Genomic DNA, 20,060 nt, shown 5'->3' on the forward strand with positions numbered 1-20,060 from the left:
CCCCCCCCCCCCCTCATCCATTGCTCATGCATTTTCTGTCTCTTCTGTACACACATTTACACTCACTCACCAGTCCAGTGACTTCGACACAAAGATTGCACCAGGCTTTTTGTGTTGTGCAATGTGTCTCACTCCAACCAGTGCTAAACCGGACAACTCGCTGTGTATAACGTTTGGGTAGTGGCAAGCGGAACTCTCTCCCCACCCTGGTGCTGCTGTTAGGAGCCAAGGCGATACTACTCGGGGACTTTAGCACACCAACACCTCCGCGCGCTCCTGAGCGTGAGGGAGGTGTGGGGGTGAGCGAGAGGAGGAGGTGTCAATCCTAGCGCTGCTCAGTGACCATCGCGGCGCCACCCAAGTAACACCTTAGTCTGTTACGCGGCCACAAAACTTCACGTCGTCAAAATCATTTTCACGTTGAGATAAATAACGGATTAACCAGTAAACGGAATTACGACGGAGTGATTTTTTTTTCATGGTTATTACACAACCCTTTTTATTCATTACTCCTATGATTTTAGTAAACAAGTGGTTATTTATTTTGTGGTAAATCCAAGTGAGAGTTCTTGAGACGTATTTATTTTGTGAGAATTGTGAAAATTATATGAGAATTCTTGGCTAGAGATTGAAGGGTATTAAAGATATGACATGTAATGCCGGGAACTTACCATCAATTTTGCCGGCCGTCGGACGCTGTGGCAAGGCTATAGGATTGTCATTAAATTTTCAATAGGATATAATTGTTCGGATATTCACTGAGGATTTTTTGGTGGCGAGTTTCGAAGGGGAAATGTTGGCATGATGAAATAATAGTTGAACGAAAATTTTCAATCGCAAAAGTTGGGCAATCAAAGTTGACAATAATGTTATCGTGTGGCAAAGTGCTCGCGACGTGAATCGAATTTATTCGATGGATCCAACGTGATACCACTGACATAATTGATAAACAAAGTAAATGCAATAAATCACTGATGAAGTGAATTACAAGTTGAAGTGATATTGTGCAGTGAACAAATGAATCGATTATATTAAAATTTCCGAAAAACAATTCGAAAGATGTCGGTTTTGTTGGGGTCAAGATCAGGGCGTGTTTTTAAAAAAGAAATTTATCTACTTCGTCCAATATCGCGAGAACGCTCCAAAAGACCAGCATGAGCATGCACATCATTGCTAGTTGAAAACATTTGAAAGAGAAATATTAAAAATCCAAATGCAGAATTTCAAAATTTATTGATAGAAACTACGGGGAATAATATCGGATACGTAAAGACTTGAAGGTGAAAAAAAAAATATCTCTTTCAAAGGGATAAAGTAGGAGATTATTGAGTCACTCGAAGAGTAATCGACTCCATAAAAAAAAACCGAAGCTAATCTCGATGAGATTCGAACAAGACACGCCGTGCAGGGGTACCCACTGCGCCAGTACACCATTACAGGCACCGCAGCGTATTCACCCAAAGATAGAATTAGAAACACCAGTCGAGGAGGTGTCAGCCGATCATACTGATTACCCCAACCGTGATAAACGCACTGATACAAATTATTACGATTGCAATAGTGATAAATTTGAGCTTGTGAATAACGATACAGTTGAGGGTGGAAAAACGGGTCACAGAGGGGTGACGGGGGGGCCTGGGATGGCGTACCCCGCACCAGCAGGGCCAACAATTAATCAACACTCGCCATTTTCAGCGATAAGTAATTCGGCGAGTCAGGGTAACGGACATATTGCAACGAGCCATTTACCGGCACCGGCGGCACCCAGACCGACTGATTTTAGTGTTTCTTCGTTGTTGACCGCTGCCAATACTCATTCAACACATTTGGGGGGATCCTCATCACAGGGTAGTGCATCACCACCCCCTGGTGGACCCAGTAGTCCAGCTGCTGCACCTGAAACACCACCACCGCATAATAATCAAAGAGACTTATCGCACAATTCAGCGGAGGCAGCGGCTGCTAATTATTTTAACGCTTTGGCTGCTGCCGGATTCTGCAATCCAGGGGCACACTTTCCCACCAATAACTCACCAAACGCACATCACTTAGGAGCTAAAGGACTCATTGGAAGTCCTCATCATCATCCGCAGTTCAATCTTCACGGTCTCACGCCTCAAGGTCTGTCTATTTCTTTATTCTACCGGTTAATATTATTATGGACAAACATATGTATTGGTCAGGATGGTAATTTCAATGAAAGTTATACACCAAAAGTTTTTTTTTTGACATCTAAACAAGTTATGGTGGAAGACTAATCAGCGCAGGAAGGAATTAATCACGTCAACTCCATTGTCAGTTTAAAAAAATAATTAAATCCATACGATTATTTTTTATTCTCGCATTATCCATTGTTATGATGATTTATCTAGAGATTCTTTTCTTGATTATCCTCTCACTTTGATCTAACTGGCTGTTTATATCAACTATTTTATCAGCAAAAATTCATTTCTCGTTGGTTTGTTCATACGGAAATTTTTTGGTATATGATCATAATATAGCACGAACTATGATTCGGCCCCATCGTGTGGTTATATACGTTGCGTAACGTCCGGACAACATGCGAATTTACCACGCAAATACTTGTACTTCAATGGAGTAGGGGAAATCCATTTGTCTTTTTCGTGATTCTCTCGTGTTGGATTGTGTCAAACTATTTTCGAGTAGTTTTATACTCTCTTCTCAAAAAGTAACTGCTACAGAAAGGATTTAAGTGAATCCATTGAGACAATTGGTAAATTTGTAGCTATTTAATATAATTATTACAAAAATAATCGATGTGTCCGTGAAAACATTCTACAGCGAATGGTGGTTGAGGAAAATTTTATGGAACTATTACCCATTTTTTAAATTATTTTTATATCCATAATATGCATCTGAATTTTTTATGAACAATTACAACGATCAGTGTTTTTTGTACTTTTTACGGAATATCTTTTCGTGTGTAAGCATCTTTCATTCTAGAATCTAGTATATTCTGCTTTCAATCCGACGTCCATGAAAAATGAATTTTCATTCGATTATATCATCAGCAATAAATAAATTCAATAATAAAATAACACGCACACTCCGTGTTAAGTGCAATTGTTACCGAGCATTTTATCAATGTCCTCGATTAGCAATCAAAGTCCTATCCTGATATCCGCGATTACATACAATATAATTTAATTCTTACTTTCATGCATGCGAAATTCGACTTGCCACAACGATGCGCGTCACAGAACAAAGTCATTCGAGTTCTTCTTTACCTCCACATTGACACATTGGTCCTGACGCAAATAATTATGTAACATTCCATCGCGATGAACAATAAATTTAATGTTGACTATAAGATGAGTATCAATGCTCCACATATACTCCTAAGAGTGTGTGGCAATACAACAAAAATGAAATTTCATTAATTATCTCATTAGTTTATTCAATTTTCTTTACATCTTTCCGCAATTTTTTTGTGGATTTAATTACAATTGACTGTAAATTATTAGAAGAACAATGGTTAATCATCAGTCAAATTTCAGAAAGCAAAGATGGCAGAATGAAAAATTGAAAAGCGCATAAAGTTAGAAAAGCGCATGCAAGAGAGCAATAAATTTTCGAGTATTCCCGGGATAATTAAGACTGAAGGGATGCGTTAATGAAAGTAGAGATAAAGGGCGACGATTTCAGAAACTCATCGACTCCAAAACCACTGGGTTTTACAGCAAAAACATGAGCATATATATATTCTTTCTATTATGGGTTAAACGAAATATTTCCCAATTTCTTTGGACAAATCGATTATTTGGTTATTTAAATATTTATCGAATAGGTTTGATAATTCTAGCACACACTTTAGGTCTATTTTTTTATTATGAAGTGACTTCATTCAATTTTGAATAAAAAAAAAATGGTTAATTGAAAAACCTTTCGACCGCCATTAATTATTGTTAATTTAAACCATGATGAAAAAGGGGTTAGGTTGCGTGTGGTCTTTTAAAATCCGACCTCAGTGACATATCCGTCGCTTACCCTTAATTTGCATCGGCCACACATTGGAGATCATATACAATAAGTGATGGTGGGCAGTCATTGCACGATTCCACGAACTACGTATGTAAAAATGCCGTCCATGAATAATAAAATGAAAAACAAGTGGATAAAATAATAAAAAAAATAATGAACCTAGACGTGAAAAATGATGGAATGCCAGAGATCATGGGAGACGTACTTAACTGTCAGTCATAATTAAATCGAAGAATAATCAATGGTTGCAAGATCATGTTTTAAAGACATAAAGGATGAAGAGTGTGAGTGTTGATTGAAGTTCAATTTTTTGGTGTTAACTGTGGTTGAGCACTCGTCCAGAGGACCATTCTCCCTGGTATCATGTGATATCCATTCACGCGTGGACGTATCCCGTGTACATTTAGTACTGTGCGTCAGTAACTCATACGAGAAAGCGCCTTTTCCCCGGAGCATGACGAATTCGTTGATGTGAGTGTATACACACAGGGATTTGACCATAGAGAACGAAGAGAACAAATAGGGCGAGCTAGTCCGAAGCGAACGCATTTGGCTTGTTTTCCTCCGTGATGATCGATCATTCTGTTGAAAAAAGCAGCATGGACGTGATATCTTCGATGGAATAACTCAAATCTTTCGGAATGTTCCGTGATATTTCAAATTATATTAATATTTTCATTCGTCAGTTGAGTAATCTTCAGTTATTTTTTATTAAAAAAGAACACAATAATGAATGATGATGATTTTTTTTAGATGAAAGATTATAGAATTAATTTTGCGAGTGTTTCTTGAGAATTATCAGCTGTGAATGTTCTTGAATGAATTTCTTGATGAAAATATTTTATTATTGCAAATGGATTCCCAATGATTGTGGATTCGTTTTTATTTATGTTCTTTGGAAAGTGAGCGCAGATTAAACAGCCTCATTCAACTTTCTTCCGGAAAGTTTTTGCACTTGTTGCTGTGGTTTCGAGTTTCATCATAGCGAAAAGAATTCAAATCGCGTGGTTCTGTCATCGTGGACTTAACAAGTGGATTTTGACAGGCAAACATAAAATTTCCCGACTAGTTGTGAAATTTATTTCAATTATAGTGACGAGAAACATCACCTTTCATGCAGCATAAAAAAATGTTGCATTATTGAATATAAAAATCTTTATGAAAGGTTCCATGCAATTGTTCTTCACAAGCGAATACTAAAAACGAACATTTTGAAAATACAAAGTAAGAAAAATTTATATAATGGTACCGAAAAATACCGATTGGCTATGAAATTCAAATCTTGCATTCTGCCAATTGAATTTAATAAACCAAGACATATTCCTTTCATACATGAATTTAAACTGAATCGTTATGTAAAAATTCTAGGCATTTAGACGTCTCTAGTATATTTTCTCGGTAAAAGCCTTTCTGCGTCTCAGTGTGTTAGTTACTAATCGATTGATTGAATCCCAATTCATTCGTAATGGTCATCTAACCCGCAACACAAAATGTAACTCCAAAATCCCAAACTATAATTAAATGGAAGAAATCAATTTCATTCCATCAACATTATTATATTATAGAGCGTGCTATCCAAGGATCATTTGATTCCAATTTGAAACCTTATCTTGTCTGTAGCAGTCTGCATTATATATAATTTCCTACTGAATCGAGGCGTTGATAATGGCGTCGTTTTTTTATCTTCTAATAGACAATACTATTCTCACTAGTTTCAATGGTCGCACATAGACTGATATATATTTTTTAGATGGCTACGGTAAGCCGACTAGTAAATGGACGATGGTCAATAATTTTTCTTTCTATAGTAAAATGTCCACCGATCGGGATGAAGGGATTATCAAATAATTTGATAAGAATATCGGTATCAGATTGAAAAATAATTTTAAACAAAATAATATTTCGGAGATTATCACCCCCTTATTAAGAACTAGTTGCGTGATTATATTCCACTCCTGAATATGTCAATGGGTAATAAATTTCAGGATGAATGAGTATTATTGATGAAGTAAGAAATATTTTTATCAATTCCTTGTATGATGTTGGTGATTGTTGTTTTTAGGTCTTGGACTGGGTCCTCACACGCCTGAGGAAGCGAACGCTGCCGTCCTGGCAGCCGCAGCAGCAGCTCTACATCACCACCATCAGGGTGGGCCAGGTGGACCGGCCATGAGGCCACTGAGGTTGCCACTGCCTCCGGGCATGATGCACTCATCGCCACTACCTCTGGCCCCCCATCATCCACTGGCTGCACCCCATCATCTTGTACCACCTCATCCTCCTGAGGACGATGGTGTTGTTGATGATCCGAAAGTTACCCTCGAGGGTAAAGAGCTCTGGGAAAAGTTCCACAAACTTGGAACCGAAATGGTGATTACCAAGAGCGGCCGGTAAGATATTTTTTCTCATTCTGTTATTATACCAACGTTTTTCCAATTCTTGATAATTGTCGAACGTTAACATCCGCTTGCTAAGATCTGTTCATCGAATTGGGAAAGTGAAACAATGAGTATGACTCTAGATTGTATGGATTACCAAAACTGACGATATATTTTGTTTTATATGATTGGTGTATATTCTATGTACATGATGTTCCCCAGTTCAGCCATCGTGTAAATTTTCTACCAATTGTTGAAGTGAAATGCAAAGGTAGTAGTACGTCATCCAAACTTTCTAGATATATACTGTATTCTATTATTGGAAAAATCGTGATGGCGAATTGAAACTTCTCTGAATAATCGCTAGATTCTTTAGTTTTGTCACCACACAGTCTATCAATAATTCAATCGACACAGCTATAAGTAATCGTCGATCGAAAGCCCGTCTTTTCTCTCCATTTCCTCTTTTGTTTGGACTTTTGTCTCCAAACTTTCATGTGTCTGCACTTGTACATGACGAGAAATATTCGAGTGCATAAGTACAGATTAAAATAAGAAGTGGGTGGAAGGGGAAAAATATACATGTCAAAAAGAAAGCAGAAAATTGAAGATAAAAAAGGGGATAGGAATGGATCTACCACCTTCTTCTCTGTCGTGCGGTGTAAAGACCTGCTTTTGCGGTCGGTTACAAAGACATTGGGAGGTGCTCGCGCGCGCACTTCAACGCCCGATTGGAAACTTTTCCTCTCATAATTTTCCTTTTTTCCATTTCTTTTTATATATTTTTCGGTCTCTTTGATCACTCTACTCCTATGATCGTCCGTGTGCAAGCATCATAACAGATAAAATTCAAGATACTCCTCAAAAGTAATTTTTCGAGTGACTGACTCCAACTTCATAGTTTATTAGAAATAAAATATTATGAACTCTGGATGCAGGAGCCAGTCGACTTGATATCTCGGAATCAATACGATATGTGTTCTGAGGTTTAGTAGAGATCAAACGATAGATCCTTTACGGTGTGATTGATCACGATGGTTTAAAGTCGGTGTGACCGATTAGGAATTGAAATAATGATTTAAAGATAAAATTCCAATTTTAAAAGTATTCAGTAAATTACCGTGTGTACCTAGAGGAAGAAAGAATGGATGGAGCGAAAATTTAGATTAAGTATATTATATACTTGATTCTGGTACTTTCGATTTTCAATGGTAATATTGCTGAAGAATTAATTTTCGCTCAAATTCAACGTCTGATAAATGAAAACTACCGCAAGGTGGCTCTGAGGTTCTGAGGGATTCTAACCTCTCATCACATCGAATATACTAGGATAAAGTATAAAATATACTTGATTCAAGTATATTTTTCCGGATGTACTCTCCCACTCATCCTAGCCATTGTTCTATTTCGTACATATAGAGGAGATTTTATTTTTAAACGACAGGATGTAAAAAATGTTTATATATATACCCATCCACATCTATTGAAAATATCTGGGAAATATTTAAAAAAATAATAAAAAAATAAATAAATAAAATAAGAATATAAAATTGAAAAAATAAAAAAATATTTTAAGAATCATGGGGCATGAAGACATTATGTAATTTCGTCCCTCGATTTTTTGAATCCTTATATTTAATTTCCCTGCATATCTGATTTGGTAGAAAAAAATAAATCATGGCTGTTTATGGCAATTCTCTGCAAATTGTATTTCTTCAAATACCAAGAGCAGTCGTAGGTATTCAATTTTTACACTTCAGTGTGCAGTAACTAGCCGATTATACACGCGGACAACTCCGCTCCCCGCGTGTAATTGGCCGGTTACTGCACCCTGAAATATAAAATAACGTACACCACTTGGGCTTAATATACCATTTCAGTGTAGTTTAACCTTGCAGAGAAATGAGTAAACAAAGGAATCATGAAAATCCGGAATCAGGAATGAGGAAGAATTTTCAAAAGCACAAGGCGTTTCTCCCCATTCTACGGAAAGAAATAAATACTTCAATCAAGTTTAATAAATACTTGATTCAAGTATTTTTTCCGTGTATGCTTCTCTCTATTTTCCGGACTGAATCACTAAAATCTTCATTTTTATTTATAATCATAACACCATCAATTAATATATTCCAACTAATTACATATTAGCAATGACCTACAGTACTTGAAATAAACGGATGAACAAAAGGTCGAAATTCAAAAAGATGTCTTGCAGAATAAAAATCAAAAATAAAAAAGAAGTTACAGGGCCTCTTGCTCAAAAATCTACTAGCTATTAAAAGCCCGGGGTAAATTAATTTTCATATCTCTAACTTTATCGGATTAACTAATTATAGTTAACAACTAATAACGTAATAAGGGTAGCAAGAATTAATTTATCCCACAGTGCACACAGCTAAAAGACGTAGAATGAAAAAAAAAAATTGAATTTTATTTGCGAGCAAAAGCTGGTCGGGAGAAATGAAGTTCTCCAGAATTAGGGAATTATCACAACCATATAATACCATATACAACGTAGATTGTAGTTAAAAGGAACGTGTCACACAGAAGGGTGAGCATGTATGTTCACCTCTGCATATTTAACGTGGCGACGGACAGGTGCGTGAGAGTTGGGTCGCGTCTATGGATGAAGAGGATTCTATAATCCTTTGTGGTGGATGGCATGTTAGAATTTCACTCTCAATTATTATTTTTATCTTTCTTTACTCTATCTTAAAGCGATCACGCAAGTATCATTATGTCTAATGAAATTGCATATTAATCAAGCAAATACGATAAAAAAGTGAAATAAATTATTGAGCAATTTTTGTACGTTTTTTTTTTTCTTTTTTCGTCGGCAAATATATGGTCAAGTGCGTTATCAACATCTATTCAAGCGCCTTACGTCTTCCTTGAGTTAAACTTGAGCCGGCGGCAAGAAAAGAGAGAGGTGTAATCTCGCGACTATGGTGGAAGTCTCAACGCTCTAAATCAATCTGCATCGATAAATCGGTCTGGACGCGTCGTCTGGCCATTTAAACATCAGCATCGAGGATAAAACATATGTATGATACGGGGACGAAAAGGGAGGGCGCCAATTGCTGGGAGTTTGTACTCGAGTCAATGATAATTACGGCCTTGCTAAATTACACTTTTGATAGTGAATGGTATTTTATCTTCGGGGTTGATAGGTATGTCTTAATATATTAGAGACAATGTATTATAGACTTACCGGTAGATAGAAGGTAGAGAAAGTCATATCGATTACCAATTCAATACTCTTTTGGGATATTAAAAAAAGCGAGTGAAATATTAATGAGAGTAAAATATATTATCTATATAAATGTTGTCATTCAGAATAAGCTATAATAAGCCTTCAAGAAATTTGGGGTAACGACATCAGTTTTGAATTGACCAATTTAATCATTTCAAGAATTAAAATAATCTTTATTTCAAAAATATTTTTTATTTGGTCTCAATTCGCGAGAAAACCTAAAATAGTTATGAGTGTATGGAAATTTTTGAAAGTATATTTTCAAGGGTTATTAATTTAGGGATAATCATTAATCTTAAAATAAAGAATTATATAACCAGAAATGTTTTATATTCAGTAAAAAGAGATTGAAAAAAGCAGTACCTGCGAAATTCGGGGAATTGAGCAGGTATCGGTATACGTAGGGTATAATTGCGGAACACTTTTCTCTACTAAGTCACACTAAAAAAAAAATTGGAGTTACCCTCATACGATTTTAACTGGTATTATAATCATTCATTAATTGTAATTGAAGGAAAAGGTAAGATAAGAGAGAAAAATTGGGTGGATGAAAAAGGATAACAAATGTATGGAAAAGATTCAGAGACCTCCGGGGATGTGGTTTGAACGATGGAAAAGTGAGAGGTCTAAAATTCAGCTTGGAAGATGCACATATTTGAAGGGTAAATAATGCAGGATAGAATGAGAGGTCTTTAAGTATAGGGCACGGTTAACGATGTTTGTTTTATACATTGGCAGCTTCTTCGAACCTGTAATCTTTCTAAACGAGATATTATACCCGCGTCTCACCGGACCCCCACCCTAAACCTGTATTGGTACCCAATCGCCCTACGTGTGTACTACCACGTTGCATGCGAATTTCTTTTTCGCTCCTTCTTCATTCCTTTTTGTTTATGGTAGTGTGCAAATGCGAATACTAACCACAGCGACACAAGCCTGATGTGAGGTTTCACGGTGGAGAGAAGTAGAGCCCCTGAGGCCCCAAAATTGCTTCCTCCCCTTTCTTTCCGTCTTGTTCTCTCTCGTTCTTCACCTTTTCGTTCTGCAAAACTCTCAGCTGGATCTCCCGAAGTTGGCCAGCCATTCAGAAAAAAAAAAATTCACGTACAGTGGCGTTGGTATTTGCCATAAAAAAATTGAGAATTCAAAAAATCACTCTTATGATGACATGGAACGAAGAACATTATATAATGCTTTCATATAATGAAAGTGGTGAATAGATCATGGTTATTATATGCTCCGATAAATTTCATAATTTCACTTCGTTGTAACAAAAACTATTTAGAGAGTTAATTGCTCAGTGAAAATCGATATATCATCTACCACTGAGTCTATCTTTATTCTATTTATACATAATCCCAATTACATATTAATTGTGATAAAGGCCTTGGGCTACAGCTCGACCTGTAATCCTTATATTCATAAGATTTTTTTTCAATCCTGCAACGTAAATATTAGTCTTTACTCTCCTACAATTAACACGTTTCCTTTTCTCCTGGGCCTTAGGGGTCCTATCAATTGTAAATTTCGTCTGACAATTGTGAAATTAATGGGTTCACTCCAGATTATGTACAATGATCTAAAAGTGTCAAAAAAAAAAAATAAATAAGAAGAAAAAGAGTAAAGTGGCCGTTGTAAATGTGAATAGTGTTTGTTAGAAAGGGAAATGCATAAGAGATTATATCCGCAGTAATTCAATAGCTACTAGATTATTTTCCAGTAATGAATTACCCTTGAAGGTATAGCTAGGAAATACAGCTCAATTATTGATTTTGCGTAAAGCATCGGGGGGTCAGTAAATGATTGAAATAGGGAACTCCTTGATTAGTAATTGTTTAAGTAAGATTATATATATTTTTTGAGGATAGTTTGAAATGATGATTTTCCCTGTCACTTATAGTTTCCTTCTGTCATTTTGATGTTGAGACTCGAGAAGTCAGGGATATCCACTTTGCGGCACGCGAGACCATAAAGATGGAAAGCGGCTTAATCTCCACTGATTTTCAAATCAAACAGACACTCTCTGGTTTAAACGAGCACGGTAAGGGGGTTGGGTGGTGGGGGCCTATGGCAAACAAACCGTGAAGCCGGAGGAGATGGTTAGTAAAACGAGAAGATGTATAGTGAGAGACGTTTCGAGGAACGATAGGGGCGCGTGGGCCGTGTATAATCGGTTTAACAAAACTTGTCCTCACGGTCCTCGTTAATCTCTCGTCGCCTCTGTCAAGTCGCCAGAGTGGATTGAAAACCGCCTACCGTTTTCAGATTTACATCGCGATTCAACAGTTCGGGATTATCACATCGTTATGTATGTTTTTCTCCACCAAATACCTCTAAAGACACCAAATTAATTAAAAATACATCTCAAATTCAGTTGATTGATGAATTCAGGGCGGTATTTTCAAATAGTGTACTACGATATATATAAATGGAGACTTATTTTTCATTATTTCGTTAATATATATCCGTGGAACTCCATGGGAGGTCAATGTGGTCGAAATTCCCACCATCGTCGATCATATTGTCGACTTTTTCTGTGGTTGTATATGAATTAAGATGACTTTTCACATTTTTTTCACATTTTTTAATCAATCTTTGTTGAATTGTTTACCGGTTGAATATTCTGCAGTTATTTTTCAGGCTGCAGTTTCAAATAATGCATCAATGTTGCAAAGGACGTTTCGAAGCTTTCGTAGTTTTTTATCATGAATTCGTAATTCATGTACAACCACAGCAAAAGACAATATGATTGACGACGATGAGGCTTTTCACCACATTAAATTTACATGGATTTCCCTACGTATATCTTTTATATATTTTTCATGAAAGATACTCGATCCAAGTTTATTTTTCCGTTTAACTATTTAGCGTATGTAATATAAACAAGTCTCTAACTATCCGGAAATTTGATACAACTATGGATTAAAATGATAGCAGTACGTCAGAAAAATACATACGATCTGGAAATACACCGTACCCTATTATATTACCACCCTAATTCCTCGAAAATACATCACATCATCAAAAATAAAAAAATTGTTAAAAAATCACCGGATTGGGCATCCCTGATAAAAATTAAAGCTGATAATTGCATTTGAAATTTGTTGAAATCCACGTGGCATTTCTCTACAACTTGAGAACTATGACATCTCCACACCCTCATATACATGTACAGGGAAACCTGAAAAATATCGTATAATATAAAGAAGTTGTGCAAGGGGATGGCGACCCTTTGGGGGGTCCCAGGGCGGTAATTAGCCGTAGTGGGGCTCTCTCCGAGCTGCACGCGCGTGTGAGCCTGAAAATCGCGTTTGTACCGAGTGAGGAAGTGTCACGCTGTGTTCCACGATCTCTCTCCCTCCCCCTCCACCATACTTTCTTTCGTTCTCCTTTTCTCTCTCTCTCTACCAACCCCCATCCTCCCCTCCCACCGCCCTTCGCATCCACATCTCTTTTTTCCTGAGTTTTTTTTCCCCTCTTTTCTGCCGTGTATCGACGTTTCCTGGCGCGATGATGCCGTTGCCGGGGGTGTTGGTGAAGTGGACGTGAAGTATTCGGAAGAAAAAAAAGGGGGTGTTGGGAGGGAAACGGAAGACGAGCGTGTGTGTGACGGAGGTCAACACTGAGGCAAAGTTGGGAAGGTTACTGGGATTGTGGTTAAGTATTCATGCACGCGTGGACGTATATAAGAGCTGTATTGCGACGTTGCATTGTGGGGGTAGGAAACTCCTTTTCTTTATCTTTTTTTTTTTGCCGTCTCCAAGGATGATAACCATCATCGCATCGCCATTATGATTTTAACGCTTGGGATGTTTATCATCAGTGACATTTTCATCATAGCCTTTTATTCCCATTTTTTAAGTATTTTTCACTGACACTTCTCCTTATTTGCCATATTCAGCGATAATTTACGTATTGATTATTTTTTATTCTTAAGCACCTATACATCGATTTCAGTCAGAAATATAGTGTATGATTTTCATGGATTTGGATATTCAGCACAGCTCGTTACCTCAAGTTAAACATGGGGTGCTCAACGGTGTTATTCTTTCTGTTAAGGATACATAAGACCCCGGCTTTGGTAACACGCGATTATACGAGATAACACATCGGCACATCGGTTTTATTCTGACACGCAATGCGACTTCCAAGTGTACATTTTCGCGCTTCTTTTAATACTTAACAACACTTTAAGTGCCTCATCATATTTTATGAAATAAATTATGAAATCATTAAAGGGTCATTAATTTGATTCAGTGCATTACCATTTCTTACGTTTTTTTACTTGGCGTTGTGATATTATTTTTTTTAAATAATTGATCACAAACGTATTGTGAAGGGCGTTGAAATATATTGACTGGATAATAATAATATCTACTGTTCATTATTCTTTATCGTCAGTTTTCCAGTTGTTTTGTTTGAAATTTCGTTTTCACTTTGTTCAGTTATTTTTTCATGTATACACTCTACTTGTATGCCCGTGCTATCAGCAAATTTAAATATTGCTCTTCTATTTGACCATCGAGAGCCATTTATTACAGTAGTCCTCGGTGCGTAATGCCAATGGACATATTTGATATAGCATGAACAGTATCATGACGGTTGTACGCACCTATCGGGTGTTTCTTATCGTTAATGTGTCACGTCAAGAATTACATCTCTGGTAGGAAAGGACGTTGATAATGTAGTGTTAATTATTATTACGAGCACAACCGACTGGCGTAATTAAGTATACGTTACGATGCTAGGTGTATGAATAATATCCCTTTATGCTTGCGCGGATGTACTTGGGGCTTATGTACTTACTTTTTTTTTTTCCTACTTTTCATTATCTGCTGAGTTGAATGCATTGTGACGTTTGAGAAGCATTTACAGAAATCACAGAGGCGAGACAGTATTTCACGCCTCACGTGTAACTTCTTCGGTGTTTGATGTGTAATTACAGAAGCAAGCTAGAACATTGCAGCTTTTTCATAAAATATTATTAATCACTAAAATTGTAAAAATTATATAAAAATATAAGGATTGGCACAATTCAGTGAACTATTTAACTTGTAACTGTAAATTATATATTTTAATCATCATTTGACTTGAATCGTCTCAGATATTTCTAAACATTCCAACAAGATAAACTCTTCCAGTTTAATACCGTATACCGTTATTGAGAGAAATTTAATTAAAAAATGCAGTAACAAACTCAGGGTACCTCCCACCAAAAGCATTTGACTTTTGAGTTTAACTGGGCGATTGATTCAATGAATTGTGGCGTTGAACTTATTCGAGGGTTTATAATCGACGCGTCGACAATTACTCAATAAAACAACTTGCAGCATCGAACGAAAAATAATCGAAAAAGTAGGTTAAAAATAGGATATCTTGATAGGGAATTTTTCCTCAATGTTTAACTCTCCATATTTCTCTACGATGTCTTTTATTTTCCCTCGTTCACTCAACCATACAGTGTTGACCAATTGACGCTGACGGTATACACTCGCTTCGCCACTTAGCATTTATATTGGCACGCTAGTGGCGTGAATAGATAATGACCGTTTACCATGGGTTGGCTATCTCTGTACGTCGCTTTAATGCCTAGCGCCAGTTTTGCGGCGAGTTGAGAGGACAGAGACTGAGAGGACGTAGTAACACATATATCAAGCTATACGATTTATAAACAGTTGAAATATAATCACATAATTCTTCAGTGAATTTTTTCTCTCACTTTCTTCAATCTCCGAGAGATTTTTTACTTGCAGATGAATAATCATCATGACTACCGTTTGACTTGCCGGAGAATTTATTCATTTTTTATTGAACACCACTGAACATCAATTAATTATATTATTCCCAATGAAACTTTCATTTTTTTTTCTTTACGTAACGAGAAATTCATTGATTTCCTTGGTATTATTATTAACTTTCGGTTTGAAGATATTGTTATGAAATTTTTTTTCTTTTATATGAGAATTGTTTTTGAGGATGAATGCTCTCGTATTGATATTTATATTTTTTTTTTGAGGGATGAAGGGATGAATGATTGAAATAATAACGATCTCCACGGTGAGAAGACACGAGAAACAAGCATGAGGTTGTAACGAGTGCGATGAAGACGTGACGCGCCACTATTGAAGCATGAGTGCGAGTGTGATAATCAAAGGGCTGCACATACTGCACGCGACTGGGCCACTATATATCCTTCCTCTTTCTCCTGTTCTCTACCTATCTATTTATCCTCCTCGTTCTTCTTCCCTTTCAAGAGTGTATGTGCACGTATGTAGGATCATTTCATCGTCATGTGCACCTCCCTCAATTTTACATCGACGTGGCTCAAGAGCCAGAGCCCCCACGTTCAACAACCAAGTGCATATCTATAGACACATGTGCTTGTAAAACGTATTCATACCTAGATAAAAAAAAAATTTCGTTGAAACCTTAAAAAGACAATTTAATTATTCGAAAAATGGGGATTATTGTCCCCATCGATTCAATTATTTTAATTAAACCTCCAGTAAAAACTAATTTTAATTAAATCGTTGATAATGCAGCCATGCTCGCATCACTATGAAAAAAATGCATGTGTGAATTTTTAATGAATTTAATTTTAATTTTTATTTTTATTGAAAATTAAATGAATTCAATTCGGTTTTAACGAGATATTTCTATTCTATAGATGAAAATTTGCCATGACGAAAGGTCAAAGTGAAGTAGAATGTGGGAGGAAAGGGGGAGATAAATTTCAATCTAGTGCCGTTGGCGTAGTTGGCGGCCAATTTCTCAATGCAAATACCGTTGGTGTCGAAGGGCGAGGCTGAAAAGGGGGTAGTATGCAAATAGAAAGCTGTTACGAGACCCCTGCCACTCCTTCTCACCCTCTACCCCCTGCCCCGCCTTCCCGTTTTTAACCCCTCCAACCCTCCTCTTACGAGATCACGGGCACGAATCCCTCTCCATCATCACACCATCCCCGATCTTCCCCTCTTCTCATTTTGTTAGTCTCTGTCGTTACCTCCCTTTCTCATTCGTACTCTCTCAAAAAGCACAGATGCCCTCAGGTCATCTTATGTTTCAGCAACATGTGAAAAAGGTGTAGAAAAAAAAAATTGAAATGCTCGAAAAAAAAAGAAGTGAAAAACCCGCAACCCTTCTATGTATCATACTAGAGAAAAACGTTAGGAAGACGTAAACGTTATGTCGAAGGGAGAGTGGTGAAAAGGAGTTCTTTGGCTACTTCAATGACACATTCACTCTGCAGTTTTTCATTTAGCCTATATTTATTCCCAATGGTCTTTATATTTTTTTTCATTCACATGACTTTTCAACATCTTCTTCACCTTTTTCATCATCCAGGAATAGATTCGCTTTTGATACGCGAGGTGATGAAGATTTTTAAGCTGGTAAAAATCCCAGATGAAATTTTCACTTTTTCACATTTCCCGCATAAACTAACTATGCAAAACATGTGACTGAGACACGCATGCGCCTCACTCAATGGAGGCTTCGAAATGATGACGTCATGCAATACCTACGTTGAGAAAAATTATATAAAATAGTGTAAATCGTGAATATGTAGAGTATAATCCGTTGTTATCAATTTATCTTCTTAAATATTGATTGGATCAAATAAATAAGGACGTGGATTGGAAGGACACACGATTTACACGACCAACAAAGATTAGTATCCTCAAAATATTGTGCACTTTTATTTTATCGGAGTATTTCTGTTGCATAAACATTTTCCAAGTCGCTAGATAAAAAAACAAGTTAAACCTTTTTTGACCTGTTTTGCCTCGTGGTCCGTTTTTACCGTCCTTCGGTGATAGCTAACTTCAGAGACTACCCAGAATATCCCTTTTTCTTCCATCTATTTACTCACCCTATTCTTCCACCTAAAATTAATGTCTTAATAAAAAAACAGTCTGTCCACAAAGAATCTCCAATTATCACCACTAAAAACGTTTCAATTTTAATGAGACTGAAAAAATTCATTGCTGAAGAGCGATTTTTTTTTTCACTTAAAAAATGAATTTTAAGTGGATAAATGATCGATATGTAAAAAATACTGACCCAGTTTGTCTCACTGAGAAATAGGGGGGGAAGAAAGGGGGGAAGTAACTTTGCCCCGGTCTTGCTACTTTAATCTGAGAAAAATAGAGGTATATTTTTTAAAGGGAAAATCAGAAAAGTTGGTTCTCCTTAGTTTTTCATTCTGGGGACAGTTTTAACCGAAACTAATATCCCCTTTTCACAATTCATTTGTCACGCTTCGAAGTAAGGATCACGGGGCAACAGCAAAAAGTTAAAAAGAAATAAATGGGGACGAGGGATGGGATGGGGAGCCCCTGAAGACAACTCTCGAGGTAGCCACGGTATAATTCAGGCGTTTATGGCTCACCAAGAACAAATAATAATTTAGTGGGCGGCGAGACCCGTCGGACACCCCTTCCTCCTTACCCTTATTTTTCGTTGATTTTCATCCTGTCTTTGGGTTCGGAGGGATAAATAACGAGTGGCGCCAATGGACATTCTACTGTTGCCTTATCTCCCGCGGTTTACACCTTTTCTTTGGGACTCGTGGGTCTCACTCCCGTCCCTTTTACATTCAGGGGAGGCTTTTTAGTGTGTGCGTGTTTTAATAGTGATGTTGGCAGTGTAACCTTACGGAAATGAGAGTGAGAATGAATTCATCGAATGCTTGTAAGTTCCTAGTAGTCTTAAATAATCTTTCAACTTTTTGGGACTTTGGGATTCTAACGCGTTATCTTTTATTCTTAGAGTACTGAAGATAGCTAAGCATTAAACTTTACAAGCACAAATTCCCTCACTTTCTTTGAACCTTGAAAGATATATCTATCGCGTCATTATTGTGTCATATATTTAATACGTTTTTTTCGTACAATAAAAATATCGTACAATACAATATAAGGATTGTGACTATAATTCGAGAAATTTCTATCGGTCCCCTATTTTTTCTATCTAATTATAGAGTAATCTACCTCAACAGGGCTATAATTTTTTATAGCCGGTACACTACGAGAAAATATTTCCGTTAAAACACTTATTTGCTGGTAGTAAATGTATATCAATATTTCCGTTGGAAATATGGAGATTTACTTGTATATAATTAGTAAATTTTTTTGGTAAATGGTTTTTTTTTTGTCAATGTTGGAAGTATTTTTATTACACTAGCAAGACGTTATAGATGAAGAAAAAACCATAAAAATCAATAAACAATTGAGAAATTTGACTCCAGGATTTTTTGGAATAAATGGAATAATTCTGATTACAAGTGGATACGCGAGAAAATTTATGGCAAAATATAACCTAATGTTTTGTAATCGTGTATTGATTTCGAGGAAATATTTTACCCCGATAGTGCATTGGAAAATGCGTTAAGGTGATAACGATTCTTTCGCAGTACGTTTCACAATTGCCAAGTGAAATTTTACAATGCATTTTTCTCCGTGAAAATTATTCTGTTTAACATAATAAAAATGGAGGAGAGCTTAATCGTTGGTTTAATCCTAGAACAAATTATATCGGCAAGTTAGAATAAGTATTCTCTTCGTGAGTTTGTCTGAACTGGTTGACAAAAATGGTAGTGCTCCATCCGATTTATGTGGATGGAGGGTTACACAGGGTTGCGTCCCACTCAATCCCCCTAAGTCCCCCGAATAGTAAACTTTACTATAGTCGATATAGTACTCTTTTATTGTAGCACTCGAATTTTTATGGCGCTTTTACATCGAACACACTTTACTAAACAGCACTGCAATTTTTCCCGTAATCCTGCTGGAGGTATTCTTTTACGTTTTCCATCCGCTGCGGCATTAATTGTAATTAATTTGTAGCGATTTATATTTTTCATATTTTACTTGCGATCTTGAAAAATACCCTGGAAGTCTTCTACTTTTACTATTAGGTGTAAAATTGATAAAGTTGGTTTTTATTTTTCAAAAATTTTTTGATGTATTTTGGAATGTGTAGAATGAAAATTTATTCTTTGAGGCAGATGTATCGTTCAGACAGGGAGAGAGAGAGAGAAAATGAGTTATAGTTTTATGAGAAATTTACATTTTAAATTAAATAGTTCTTAGATGATGCTGGGGTTCTTTTTGGTCGGTTTTTAAAAACTGAGAAGTGGCAGAAAAGGAGTAATGCTTGGCAGATGGTAGACGAAACTAAAGAAAATACTGTAAACGAGTCCATTCAGACTCATGGACTGTTGGAGTAGACAGGTTTGAGGTCTAAAAAGGTAAAAAACGAGAAACCCATGCCTCAACTAGGTAGGTGTATAGTTTGAGCTAAAATCTATGAAAAATTGAAATCTAGAATACAATTAGAGCTAATGTAAAAATCAGGATATTCAAGGTCAGTGGTCAAGTGATTATTGAAATAATAAGGATGACAAAAGATGATAAAAGATGACAAAA

The 20,060-nt window shown here is 36.5% G+C and overlaps 1 protein-coding gene across 4 annotated transcripts in view; it reads left to right on the forward strand.

The window, feature by feature from the left end:
• The first annotated feature begins 352 nt into the window (after positions 1-352).
• Positions 353-20,060, forward strand: part of bi (T-box transcription factor bifid) — a 64,376-nt gene continuing 44,668 nt past the window's right edge. For all 4 annotated transcript variants that reach the window (XM_011307044.1, XM_011307046.1, XM_011307045.1 and 1 more), the window contains exons 1-2: positions 353-2,121; positions 6,065-6,392. In XM_011307044.1, the coding sequence (XP_011305346.1) occupies positions 1,380-2,121; positions 6,065-6,392 (1,070 nt within the window). In that variant the 5' untranslated portion in view covers positions 353-1,379. The remainder of the gene's footprint in view (positions 2,122-6,064; positions 6,393-20,060) is intronic.

The sequence above is a fragment of the Fopius arisanus genome, unplaced genomic scaffold, assembly GCF_000806365.1.
Source record: "Fopius arisanus strain USDA-PBARC FA_bdor unplaced genomic scaffold, ASM80636v1 scaffold00051, whole genome shotgun sequence".
Classification (NCBI taxonomy): domain Eukaryota; kingdom Metazoa; phylum Arthropoda; class Insecta; order Hymenoptera; family Braconidae; genus Fopius; species Fopius arisanus.